Source organism: Protomyctophum parallelum (genome assembly GCF_964188405.1).
Source record: "Protomyctophum parallelum genome assembly, chromosome: 2".
Taxonomy (NCBI): Eukaryota; Metazoa; Chordata; class Actinopteri; order Myctophiformes; family Myctophidae; genus Protomyctophum; species Protomyctophum parallelum.
In genome coordinates this window covers 21,247,897-21,261,927 of record NC_139699.1, presented here as the reverse complement: position 1 = coordinate 21,261,927, position 14,031 = coordinate 21,247,897, and the positions used below count along the sequence as shown (strand labels likewise).

At 42.6% G+C, this 14,031-nt stretch overlaps 1 protein-coding gene across 2 annotated transcripts in view; it reads left to right on the top strand.

The window, feature by feature from the left end:
* shcbp1 (SHC SH2-domain binding protein 1) overlaps positions 1 to 14,031 on the top strand; it is a 34,824-nt gene that overhangs the window by 5,489 nt on the left and 15,304 nt on the right. For both annotated transcript variants that reach the window (XM_083793365.1, XM_083793364.1), the window contains exons 5-7: positions 2,145 to 2,240; positions 8,150 to 8,380; positions 12,522 to 12,699. In XM_083793365.1, coding sequence (XP_083649491.1) covers positions 2,145 to 2,240; positions 8,150 to 8,380; positions 12,522 to 12,699 — 505 coding nt within the window. The remainder of the gene's footprint in view (positions 1 to 2,144; positions 2,241 to 8,149; positions 8,381 to 12,521; positions 12,700 to 14,031) is intronic.

Sequence of the window (14,031 nt, the reverse complement as noted above, 5' to 3'; positions counted from 1 at the left end):
AATAAAAAGTCACCCCATTCTGTGTTGCCTAGAACTGGAGGTCTGAATTTGTTTTTGTAACAGTACATCTCAGTGACATCTCAGTGACATCACAAAGCTGTACTTACTTCATATTGTTACTGTTTTTTGTCAGACCTCCAGTTCTAGGCAACACAAAATGGAGTGACTTTTTATTATTTCCAGTTTTCAGTACTATAGAAAAGCGCCCAGTGAGAAACGTTCCGCGGTGAAAAAAAAGGTGCGATTAATTTATCTGTAGTTAATCGCGATACATTTTTCTGTAGTTAATTAATCTAAATTAATCGCAATTTGTCCCGGCCCTAGTTCATATCAAAATTATCTGAAGGTCATACAACTTTGAGATACATTTTTGACTGGCAGAAATAACAATAGTTTTGACCTTTTTTAGATGAACATCTAAACTGGAGTGCATTTGTGCATACTACATTGTCAGTGTTACATTAACTCAGTATTTTACTGTTTTCATTTGGGGTCCCTGTCCCAAAGGGGCATCTAATGGGCGTTGCAGGCCTAACGTTCCCCAAACGTTTTAGCTCCAGACACAAAACAGAACTTTCATGTCTCCCAAATTCAAAAGGTTTGGGAATCGCTGTTTTAGATCAATGCAGTAGATGCCTGGGTTTCATTTGACAGAGACTGTGTGCGTGCGTGCGAGAGGGAGAGAGACGGTACTGACAGGCAGGCACCCGGAGGGTGGTGGACGTCCTGGACAAACAGGCTCGACTGCCTCTGCTTTCGACTTTCACTTTGACTTTCAATACCCTGCACTTTGTTTAACCTATTAAGACCTGAGGATGATGCCTTCTAAACCAAACTTTTTCATGCCAAGGATCCCAAATTGACACTAATTAGCCCCGCGGACCCCCATTGGAAAAGATATTCCAGGGACCCCCATGAGAGAAGATTTTTATGGCTCTAGCAGTGATTCTCAACCCGTTTAATTTCAAGGACCCCCAGTCTACGGACAGACCCCCATTTAATGGCATTTCTATCTCTGGGTCTGGGACCCCCAATTTATATTGTAAAATCAATGTTAATTTAACTCAGAGTGTACAAATGTAACCCAAATAGACCTGTTACGGTCCATTCGGTTCCATTTGTACACTCTTAGAGTTATCCCTGGAACAACATACGTATATTTTTCGTGGTCCTTGACATGAAAATGTTTGAGATTGACTGACATAGAAACATGGGTTATTCAGAAAACTGTTTAAATTTAGAAGGCATTTGTATAATCGTCCTCGGGTCTAAATGGGTTCAAGTGGTCGAGACACTATCCTGTCAACTAGCCTTTATCTTCTCACATGCCTAAATGCATGCCTAGTCATGCCTGTTTTGGCCACAATTAATCGTGACGTGAAAATATCGTCATATCGTCACAGACTGCCATAATGTTCAACATTGAACATTGAAAACTAGCATATCTACAAGCTCATAGCTTCTAGATCTGCTATTTTAGAAAAATCGTGAAAATATGGCGCAAATCATTGAATATTCTTTCAGAGCGAACATTTTTAACTCAAATCTTTGCTTCTTGGGGGGATCCCCATGTTGATACAGTGTATATCTCTGGGACCCTCTGGGATCATCAGTGCAATTTGAATTCTTGTCCGTTTGGTTCCATTTGTACACTGAGTTACAGACGTCCATTTCATTCCTAAAGATCAATCTTATTTTGGTGGGGGGGGGGGGGGGGGGGGGGCGGGGGGGTCCCCAGATTATTTTCAAAAAATAATAAATAAATAAAATATAAACATTGTTTTTTGGGTTTTTTTTGTCCCACATTTTGTCCTAACACTAACATTATATGCCATTGACAATGAATGGACAATTTTGAGTGTTTGTGCAAACACAAACATTGATTACTAAGTGATTATAATCTGGTGTATAGACAAGACGAGGGTGTTACGAGACAAGACATGGCCAAAGGCCATTTCCGGGGTTCCCTAGCCAAAAAAACATTGAGAACGAACCCCTGTTCTAAAACCATGATATATTCACAAGACGTTATCTGTACTTTGTTGCCACATTTACATGGCAAGGAAGAGACCTTGGGTCGTCTGCAGCAGCAGAGAAGATAAATGTCATCTATTTATTCTCTTCCATTTTCGTCTTCTCCGCAGGTTCTTCTGCAAGCACATCTGGAGGAAGTGGGACGAAGAGGACGAGGATGACGAGTTTGACTACTTTGTCCGCAGTCTGGAGCCTCGCCTCAGACTGTGAGTGCAGCACCTGTGTGTTTGTGTGGCTGACCTGACACCAAAAATCACACCCCTGTGAAGTGAGCAGTGCAATGTTGCACTGCTCACTTCACAGGGGTGTGATTTTTATTATTATTACAGTAGAAGTATTTTTATTATGAAAGCAGAGAGTCTTATGTTTCATACGGTATATAGTATGTATATGTCGCTATAGGCCTTATTTTGTGAATAATAGTTCTTCAGGTCCATGCATTTTCTGAAATCCTCTCTGAAAAAGAGTATTTTAGACAAGACATGGACCTGACAACTAAATATTCACAAAATAAGGCCTATAGCGACATGTAGTAAAAGTAGTAAAAAGTGCTTTAGACAAAACCTCTTAACTGCATTGGACCCTCAAAATGTCTGCTAAAGCAACTAACTCCACCACCTCTCCCCCTCTCATGGAAGTAATTGACAATATATAGGGGCAGTGGTTGCCTAAGTGTTAGAGGAGCGCCCTTGTTGCCCGGACGGGCAGGAAAAGTATGGGTGGGGAAGTGATTGTCATCACTCACCCAACACCGCTGAAGTGCCCTTGAGCAAGGCACTGAACCCCCAACTGCTCCCCCTGGAGCTGCTTAGTGGCCAACAGTATAAGACTGTGGTTGTACTGGTCAGCTCCCGTGTGTGTGTGTGTGTGTGTGTGTGTGTGTGTGTGTGTGTGTGTGTGTGTGTGTGTGTGTATATAGGGCGTTGCTGAAAATGAGCACCTGTGCTCAGCTACCTCCCTGGGTCACAACACCAACTTTGATTTTTAAAATATAAGGTTTTCTTTATTTCGTGAAAAATGAACATTTTTAATTTCCTGAAAAGTGAACATTTTGGAGTTTCCTCCCGACAGCAGATATATATATATAGCCCCTAAATCCGTAGACAGAGAGTTCAGTCACGTTGCTGCAGTTCAGCCCCCCTTGATTGACGTTTCGTTTTTACCTCATGGACCAAAAGCATAAGAATATAAAACTACACCCGAATGAGGCAGTTTAGTTAGAGCTGTCTGTAGTTGTACATGTTGACCACTTGAGGGCACTATGTCCTAGGAGAGCACACGCATTATGACGCTGCAAAGTTATTTTTCTTTTATTTATGTTTTCTCTGAGCATCTTTTCCAGATGTTTGGTGCTAGGAGGTCGTGGGGGGTGATGATGGCATAATGCTTACTAAGGCTGGTGATCTTCTTCTGGATGTGAACTTCCCATATGCTCCGTTTGAGCCAAGTTAACCCATTTAGACCTGATTTAAAAACATTAACTTTGAAAGAATATATATTCAAAGATTTGGGCCACATCTTTACGATTTTTCAAAAATAGCAGATCTACAAGTTCATAGCGCGCCACTCGGTGGCGTGCTATGAGCTTGTAGATCTGCTATTTTTCAATAGCTAAATTCAATTCAATATTCAATTCAAGAAGGTTCTAAACTTCTCCTAACCACCAAGTACTTCCCATACGGTCTGCTAAATTAACCTGGTGTACTCAATGTTCTCCTATAGCGGTTTGTTATACAGTACATTTCCGTCCTCTCACTGTCCCTGTATTTTATCTGTATTCTAATGTTTAAGATCTGCATGTTCAATATGATTGTTTTTTTCTTTAAACAAACAAAAACAACTATGAATGTATAAACATGCCTGGAGAAACCACTTGCAACTTGCAGGCTAAGAGGCACCACATTAACCACCATATTCTTATTCATCACTATTCGCTGGAAAATATCAGATCTGCGAGCTCACAAGGCTGCGACTCGTTGTAGATCAGCTAATTCTCCCTCAAAAGATTAGGTGTAGGGAGAAAATAGAGATGACCTAGTACAGAGCCAAATGTCAAAGTATTTCCACGTGCTGAAGGTTTAAGTGGTTGTGAAAAAGCATATTAACAAGAATCCAACATATTACGGTAATTGAAACGCTAGTGTATAAAAAAATCTACATGAATTTGTATTAACACTGATTGTAGTCTTATAAAGTGTCTATAAACATGTTTAATCTACAACACAATTTTGTACATGTAGTGTGGGGTGGGGGGTCCCTGGCTGCTTCATCTCTCTCAGCTAAGGGGTCCTTGACCTAAAAACGTTGAAGACCCCTGCTGTAGGTACTGTGTGCTCAACACTGGGATTAGATTCTTCACCTTGCCTTCCTGTTCTCTGATACTTATGATCTTGTCTTTCTCTCATCACTTGTTTTTTCCGCTCCCCTGAGCATTATGTTCCCTCTGTTTCACTTTTCATTTCAATCTGTTTTTCTCATTTGACTACTATTTTGTCTTTTTACTTTTCCTGTCATAACCTTCTTCTGTGCTTGTCAGTTGTCAAACTCCCCAGCCTCTCTCTCCACTGCTCTGAACATTCTTGGTCCTCACTGCTAGGGCTGTGTCACGTCACAAAACTTTAGTTTAGATTTAGATTAGTTGTCATAGAAATAATTGTGTGATTTTATGTAATTGTTTAACTTAACAGTTAATTACTAATCTAATCTATTAATCGAAACGTCTCTGCTTTTGCATGTGAGTAACAGACAAGACAGTGCACTTTCCATTTGATTCTATTTCTCATACAAAGATGCCATTGTCTGGCCCTGTATCACAATTTGGCAAATGGTCAAATAACGATTTGATTATGGAATATAATATGCCTTTTGTATTCTTTCTGTATATCGGCAAAGTGTAGATTTTTAGACATTGACATTGAGGGAAATTAAGATTCTCCATTTATTTTTCAGCGCGGCTTATGAACGAATCAGTGAATCAATCGACTTATGAATTAAGTATTGATGCATTAATCGTTCATTCGGAAATTCCATCCCTAATTTGCACCTTTTTAGGCTTTGTAAGCAAAAATTTCAGGTCAGATATATGATAAATAACGCAAATATAAGTCTACAGAAATGTTCCAAGAAATTAAATCAAAAATGTATTAGACAGCCTTTATATTAAAACATTTTATAGCCAATGTATAAGCAGAGCTCATCTAACGCATTGCGACACATTGTCGGCTTAGGTGAGCTGTTAACAGAGAAGATTGTGTGCAGATCTTATGCCTGCAAGGCGAGTGCTGGATATCAGGGCAAGGATAAAACATACGCACACTGTTTTATAGCTCCAAAGAACGTAGGACAGAGGCCAGATTCTACAAAATGTCTTCCAAATCATGACAAACTTATGTTTATATGTCAGTGGTTCTCAAACTATTTCATGTCAAGGACACTCACAATTATATGTAATTGGCCGCCTACACTCATCTGCAAATATGTTGTTCCAGGGACCCCCCCTCCCCCCGATAACGATAAAATATGTGACAGACACAGAAAGGATTGACTTTCTTGATGTAACAATCTTCAAGGGCCCAAACTTTAACACAAACGGGAAACTAGATTTAAAAGTATTCTTTAAAGAAACGGACACTCACGCCTTACTACACACAACGTCATTCCACCCGACACACTCCTACACAGGAATAGTCAAATCACAATTACTAAGATTCCATAGGATTTGCACGCAAAGAAGTGATTTCAAAATAGCTTGTAAAACGCTATTTAATGCCCTCAGACTAAGAGGATACATTAGGACCTTCCTCCGGAAAGCTCACAAAACCTTTTTAGAAGTAAGAGTGCGGGATACAGGCCTAAATTGGCACTGATAACCAGTTATTCCACACAGAGCAGACTAGCCAGCCACAGAATAAAAAGGAATTTTGAGAACCGAACGGTGATCTTCTAAAAGATTATAAAATTACATCGGCCTATAGAAAAAACAAGAATCTTAAAGATTATCTAGTACACAGCAAGCTAAAAGAAATCAACACACCAGCACGCCAGGGACCAGAATACTTCAAACCCAAACAATTAGTCAAAAATATAACTACAAAACGCGTGTTGGAGATTAAACAACTAATAACAGCCAGAACCAGCAACTGCATTTATTTATGTGAAAAATGTGGTTTACAATATGTCGGAGAAACGGGTAAAACAATAGCTACAAGGCTGGGACAACACAGATACAATATTAACAATGCAAAAAAGACAACCACAAGGTTGGTTCAACATTTCATGGCTCACGGCATTGAAGCCCTAAAAGGCGCTGGACTTCAACACAATCCCAACTGGACAGTAGGACAAAGACGTTTTAATGAAAAACAGTGGATTAAGAACCTCAACACGGATTTTCCTGGAGGCTTAAACATGCCAAAAATCAGATCTTGAATACAACAAAACTTAAACTCAGGATTAAACTGGAGTAAATCTAAAAGTGATTGGATCAGACTTCCTTCGGATACATGGCAAATGCATTCATTCCTTGCATTGTGCCTACAATTCGGTCGCAACATGTGTAGGCACCATAGACTGTAAAAAATATGGACAAAGCGTTCCCCGGGTCTAACATGGACGTAAAATGAAGCCTGTAATTCTATGGTAATTCCTGATGTAAATCGCCATATTTCTAGATCCGTTTTGGCCCAGCTGGCCATTGGCTGGCTCCGTTTTGGCCCAGCTGGCCATTGGCTGGCCCAGACAACGAGGCGGGACTTCCCCCCTTCTTCTCCGTTGGTTTTTATTTTGACTCGAGTGGGAGGGGAATCCCGATCATAGACTGTAACGGTAGCCACGCCCCTCAGAACATACGCAACTTTATGGTCATTTTTTTTATTAATGGGACCATCATTTTCCAAAAAGAATATTATGACATTAGAAATGAGACTTTAAACTAGTGACTGGAAGCAGAAAGTATTCATGACCATGTTTATTAACCCATTCTGACCTGAGATCAGATTCATACGAGGTTTCCACTGGACACACACTGGTCTGATTAAACCCATTCTGACCTGAGATCAGATTTTAAAAATGTCAGTCGTTCTTCGATTTTTCAAAAAATAGCAGACCTACAAGCTCGTATCACGCCACTCGGTGGCGCGATATGAGCTTGTAGATCTGCTATTTTTCAATAGCTAAAGCATAACATGATGCCAACACCAAAATGGGTGCCCGGTCAGAATGGGTTAAGGTAATACAGTCTAGGTGAAGTTGGGCCCAAATACATGGACTTCTATGGGGCTATGGGTCTTTCTGGGTCCAATGACAGCGCCACAACAGGCCATTATATGAATCGCGATTTCCTTATAGGCTTCACAAAATATCTGTCTGACTGCCCCCCTGGTAGGCACAGTGCACTGAAGTCTTTCTGTGCCCCCCCCCCCCCCAGAAGCAAAGATTAGAATAAAAAATGTTCGCTGTGAAAGAATATAATTATGTTCAAAAATTTGCATGTGTTTTCACGATTCGACCCACAACGTTTCGACCCTTAGGTCTTCATTCATTCAATTATGATTCGTTGAGCCTCCCAGTTTGAAAATTTGTCAAAATCTTTCATATTTGTTGCCCACAAATGCCCAAAAATAGACACCAGTTTTGTGGACGACCACGTAGGAAATAATTATGGAAATGTGACATTTGTTGTGACACTGACAAACTAGCAATAGAATCCATGTTTAGAACGAAGCTTCTTCTTCTTCGATAAGCCGTAATGGTCCCAGATATTTCATAAAAGCAACTGTTAACACTTTTCTTTTTTGCTAATGACGTGTTTAGACGTACTTCAAATAGTCTTTACATTATACATTCTAGCCATTTGAAAATGGCCAAAAAGCCCATCTACATGCTCACAATGCGTCGCGATGCATTGTGAGCATGTAGATGCCATTTCAAAAGATTTTTATACATTTGAAAATTTGTGAAATGGGACATTCTGCATAGTGAGTACTTTCTACTTTTAAGTATATTTTGATGCAGATACTTTTTACTCAAGTACATTTTTAATTCCCAACTTGTATTTGTAACAAAGTAGTTCTACGTACATTACTTGGAGTAAAACAAAAGTACTTTTTCCCCCCAGGTACTATGACATCCTGGAGGACCGCGTGCCCACAGGCCTGGTGGCGGAGTACCACTCACTGCTGTCGCGCTGCTCGCAGCGCTTCCACCAGTTCTCGTCGCTGCGCAACGACCTCAACAGCGACTCTGAGTCGGAGCTGGACAACGTGTCCATGGTGGAGGGCCTCCGGCTCTACGAGGAGATGGAGACACTCCGACGCAAGCTGCGCATCATCGAGAACCCGCTGATACGGTAAGGGGGAAAAGAGATGCGGGTAATCGAGAACCCGCTGATACGGTAAGGGGGAAAAGAGATGTGGGTCATCGAGAACCCGCTGATACGGTAAGGGGGAAAAGAGATGCGGGTCATCGAGAACCCGCTGATACGGTAAGGGGGAAAAGAGATGCGGGTCATCGAGAACCCGCTGATACGGTAAGGGGGAAAAGAGCTGCGCATCATCGAGAACCCGCTGATACGGTAAGGGGGAAAAGAGATGCGCATCATCGAGAACCCGCTGATACGGTAAGGGGGAAAAGAGATGCGGGTCATCGAGAACCCGCTGATACGGTAAGGGGGAAAAGAGATGTGGGTAATCGAGAACCCGCTGATACGGTAAGGGGGAAAAGAGATGCGGGTCATCGAGAAGTTAGAACCCGCTGATACGGTAAGGGGGAAAAGAGATGCGGGTAATCGAGAACCCGCTGATACGGTAAGGGGGAAAAGAGATGTGGGTCATCGAGAACCCGCTGATACGGTAAGGGGGAAAAGAGATGCGGGTCATCGAGAACCCGCTGATACGGTAAGGGGGAAAAGAGATGCGGGTCATTGAGAACCCGCTGATACGGTAAGGGGGAAAAGAGATGCGCATCATCGAGAACCCGCTGATACGGTAAGGGGGAAAAGAGATGCGGGTCATCGAGAACCCGCTGATACGGTAAGGGGGAAAAGAGATGCGCGTCATTGAGAACCTGTTGATACGGTAAGGGGGAAAAGAGATGTGGGTCATCGAGAACCTGCTGATACGGTAAGGGGGAAAAGAGATGCACGTCATCGAGAACCCGCTGATACGGTAAGGGGGAAAAGAGATGCGGGTAATCGAGAACCCGCTGATACGGTAAGGGGGAAAAGAGATGCGCGTCATCGAGAACCCGCTGATACGGTAAGGGGGAAAAGAGATGCGCATCATCGAGAACCCGCTGATACGGTAAGGGGGAAAAGAGCTGCGGGTCATCGAGAACCCGCTGATACGGTAAGGGGGAAAAGAGATGTGGGTCATCGAGAACCCGCTGATACGGTAAGGGGGAAAAGAGATGCGGGTCATCGAGAACCCGCTGATACGGTAAGGGGGAAAAGAGATGCGGGTCATCGAGAACCCGCTGATACCGTAAGGGGGAAAAGAGCTGCGTGTCATCGAGAAGTTAGAACCCGCTGATACGTAAGGGGGAAAAGAGCTGCGTGTGTGTCAGGGGGGCGCCCGCTGGCCTAGCGGTCCAGGCCATTTGGTTTTAAACCATTTTGATACCAGGGCCCACTATTTTAGTCTGCATTTGAGCCACGGACCACCATTTGTTGAGGTTTCGTCTCTGAGCCAAAACAACAATTCAAATGCTTTATTGATGTTGGTTCTTCTACATTCTCTAATTGTGTAGACTTCTTATAAATTAAGTAATTCAGATGTCTAACAATAATTTAACTCTTCAGAGCGCTCTCAAGAGTTAAAGATCTATAAGGCAGGGCTTGACAATACTTTTTGAGGCACTTATCCTTCGGACAAGTAAATTATTTCCCATTCACAAGCACACACAAATACATTTTAAATTAACTAACTAAGTTGGTTTTGGTGAATACATGTTTGCATATTAGTTGCATATTCTCAGTTTACAAGTTAATAGCCCTAGATTGTCTGTGTCGTGATCTAATATACATTTCATGTATTCCAAATACACAGCCATAGATCGTTTCTATCCATGCACGTTTGGCAGACTGACCTCGTCTGCATTTAAACTTGTATCACTGCATGTGCACTCACCCAATAATTAATTCCTAAGGCGTTTTTGGGACTAGTTTCATATTAATTGGAAAGTTCTGGCAGAAAACGTATATTTAGTAAAATACGGACGACATTCTCTCTGGCGAGGGGCCCGGAATGAGTGCAGGACTGAACATATCAAAACTTCCTTTTGGAAGCAAAACATTTATGGGCCACATAAAATAGATTAATGGCAATGGCAGACTTTGTGTTAATGTTATATTTTTTGTTCTATTTATTTGTATTACATCCTGCTGCTGTTGTTGTTATTATTAATATTGTGTCTTATTGTATTGTTGATACAGTCTTGCTGAACATGTCACGCATGTTTAGCTGCTTCAAACCCTGTTGGATCTAAGAGGGTTAGGGTTGTCTTCACCCCAGAATAGCAATGCTAAGGATTTTGAGTGGTTAAAATGCCATGCGGTCAAGATAGACCTAACAGCGGGAACAAACTGACTGAGCAGCAAAAGTCTGTATTCTGGTGGATACATGAAGGGCGAGGCTACACCCCCCGGAACCTCTTGAAAATAGAGAGGAGGAGGAGTTGAATCATGCAAGAGAGAGCTTTTTCTTTTACAGAGGCCATTGGCCTCGACCCCTGTCTGTCCCAGAGTCGGAGAAGCAGCTCATAACCATAGACTACAACTGAATGCAAATCAGACCACTTACTGCCGCCAAGGAAAAGTTACAAGACTAAGATCAAAGTCAACGTCAATTATTTATCCCATTTATCCCACCAGACTCAAGGTCAAGGTTCCTTAGCAGTTCCTTAACTCTCAGAGTTATGGAACTGTATGGGTCCAGTTAAAACCCCCTAGGGTCCCTGGACCCCACTTTTTTTTTTTAAGTTTGCCCTTCAAAGTCCCATGCGGACGATATTAACATATTAGCAGACACGGTCTGCATTGTTCCACGTACCCTTTGGAAACACCAGACACCCATTTCACCTCAAGTTACCTCAATTACCGTACTTCAAGACTTATACGAGTTGTATTACTCAAAAACATGACTCATGTCTCATGACTCGTATTATAGTATTTAAGTGCTACCGGCTTTGACTGCTATTCTCATTGTTGCTATTTCAGTCTATTATTGCTAGGACACATGGAATCCACTATTAAATTAAAAGCAATAATGGTTGATAAAACAAATTATGATGATGATATAATAATAAAATATGAGTACGGACACTTTTCTCTTGCCTAGCTAGTTAGCAAACTAAGAGCTGTTTCTCCGATAGTTTGTGGGTTTCCATGGTAACGGTAAAAAACCGACGGGCTGGAATGTCAGCGGTGTTACTGCTTGAAGAATGAAAGTGTCTAATGACTACCTCTTTTTGACTAATATGCTTGTGCTGTATCTCGTGTGTGTCTGTCTGTGTCTCCTTGTACTATACCTCTACCAGCAGAGGTGGAAACGTAACTAAGTACATTTACTCCACTGCGGTTATTTGAAAATGTTGGTTACACGTTACTTTGTCGATCGGGGGGGGAAGGGGGGGGGGGTAATAAAATAAAAATAAAAATGCTGAAAATAGCCGATCTACAAGCGGCTATTTTCAGCATGCAACCAAGCCCCCCCCCCCCTACCTGTCAGTGGGGAGTGTTGGCTGATGAATGAATATCTACATCCTAATACAGGAGGGTCAAATTATGACCGGTAATTCCTCCAGTCAAATAGACACTCATGCTTTCCAAGGTGTCAAGGTGTGATTTGGGGTCCTAAGGATGAATATCAACATATTAAAACCAAAATGTTGAATTGTGGGTTTGAGTTCACATGCCCTTTTGATGTAAATCAAAAGGGTGGGGGTAACTACCGGTCAGTGGGGAGTGTTGGCTGATGAATGAATATCAACATCCTAATGCAGGGGGGTATTAGGATGACAGGCAATTCCTCCTGTCAAAATATCACCCCCCCCAGTCAAAAAACACTTTGTTTGAAATAGACACTCATCTATCAGCCAACACTCCCCACTGACAGGTAGTTACCCCCCCCCCCCCCAGGAAGGATGTTATAGAGCCATGAGTGTCTATTTCAAGCAAAGTGTTTTTTGACTGGGGGGGTCATAATTAGACCCCCCTGTATTAGGATGTATTAGGATGTTGATACTCGTTCATCAGCCAACACTCCCCACTGACAGGTAGTATGCTGGGCTGGGCTACCAGGGCAGCAACAGTAACCTGTGTCTTGTCTTGTCTGTCCATGCCACCACCAGGTATGTGTTGGGCTACCAGGGCAGTAACGGTAACCTGTGTCTTGTCTTGTCTGTCCATGCCACCACCAGCTATGTGCTGGGCTACCAGGGCAGTGACCGTAACCTCTGTCCTGTCTTGTCTTGTCTGTCCATGCCACCACCAGGTATGTGCTGGGCTACCAGGGCAGCAACAGGCAGCAGTTCGTCCAGACGCGCGGGCCCAGGGCGTCCGGGGGCCGCGTGGTGCACGTGGTCACGGCCTCCACCAACGCGGGCCAGCTGCTGTGTCTGCTCCAGGACAGACTGCAGCCGCTCTGCTCCGACGAGCACACCGAAATCCAGGTAAGCACAGGACTGTGGGGGCGCCTGCTGGCCTAGCGGGCGCCCAGAAATACTGTGCCCTACAGTATTTTCGAATGAATTGCCCAGTCTTAACACAATTTCTGCCCAAGACGTCCACAGACGTCCTAGGAATGATCTCATGCAGTGCCCAGTACGTCTGTACACGTGTTGGATAAAAAAATTTTAAAGCGAAATCGGATAAGCACCACAAGTCGCTATTTTGAAAGAATGAAAGGGCACATAATGTGTTTGTTATGTACTGGCGAGATGAAAAAGCTGGTGGTTAGCAGTAAAGGCTCATTCATAGTCTGGATTTTTGTTGGTGAGGTGTCCACCGCTCCGGTGGTGAGCTGACCACCGGAGCTGAAATAACGTTGAGCGGTGGTGAGTAAAAACAGAGACAAGGGCTGGGGTGGTAGCGGTGGTTTGCTCTTCACTGCGGCTCCGTGACTTCATGTTGTAGTTCGGTGGTCACCTCACCACCGAAAATCCAGACTATGAATAACGCTTAAGGGCGTAGATCAGTGGTTTTCAACCCTTTTCATATCAAGGCCCATCTTTTTTTTTTGGCGCCACAGAGTCGGACCACCATTTGATGAGATTTAGCCCCTCAGACCCAAAACGAAATAATGTTTATCGTTGGATAATATTTTGTCCACAATTCCATGCTTTATTGATGTTGGTATACCATAGGTGAGATAACAGGCTAAATATAAATAATTATTATTTGACATTCTCTAATTGTGTGTAGACTTCTTGTAAATTAAGTACCGTAATGCATTTGTTTAACAATAATTTAACTCTTGAGAGAGCCTAAAATGAAACCAAATGGACCTGTACGCGTCCATTTGGTTTCATTTTGCGCTATAAAGAGTTAAAGATCTATACAAGAGTCCATTTGGTTACCAACTCTCCATCATTTGTGCTTGGGGACCACCTGGAGGCTGGAACCCGCCTCAAGGACCACTGGTGGTCACACACCCACACCCACCAGTTCATTAAGTATGCCTGGCTTATTATTTCCTGGTGGGTGGTGAATCCACCTGAACTGAAGCCGCACCCACAGCTGTTGTTGTATGATAAAGGAGGGGGGAGGGGTTAGACAAGGCGATGATATTGTGATGTCACTATCAAACAACCTTTATTTATATAGCACGTTATAACACAACCGAAGTTGACCAAAGTGCTTCACAACAAAAAGAGAAAAATAAACACATTCAAAGCAGAATACATCAATCATAGAAACATAGCGTATAGAGTCAACGTGGGACATGGATAATACTGTACTGTACAGTGCCTAAAAAAAGGTTAAAATCAGTTCACATTAAAAGC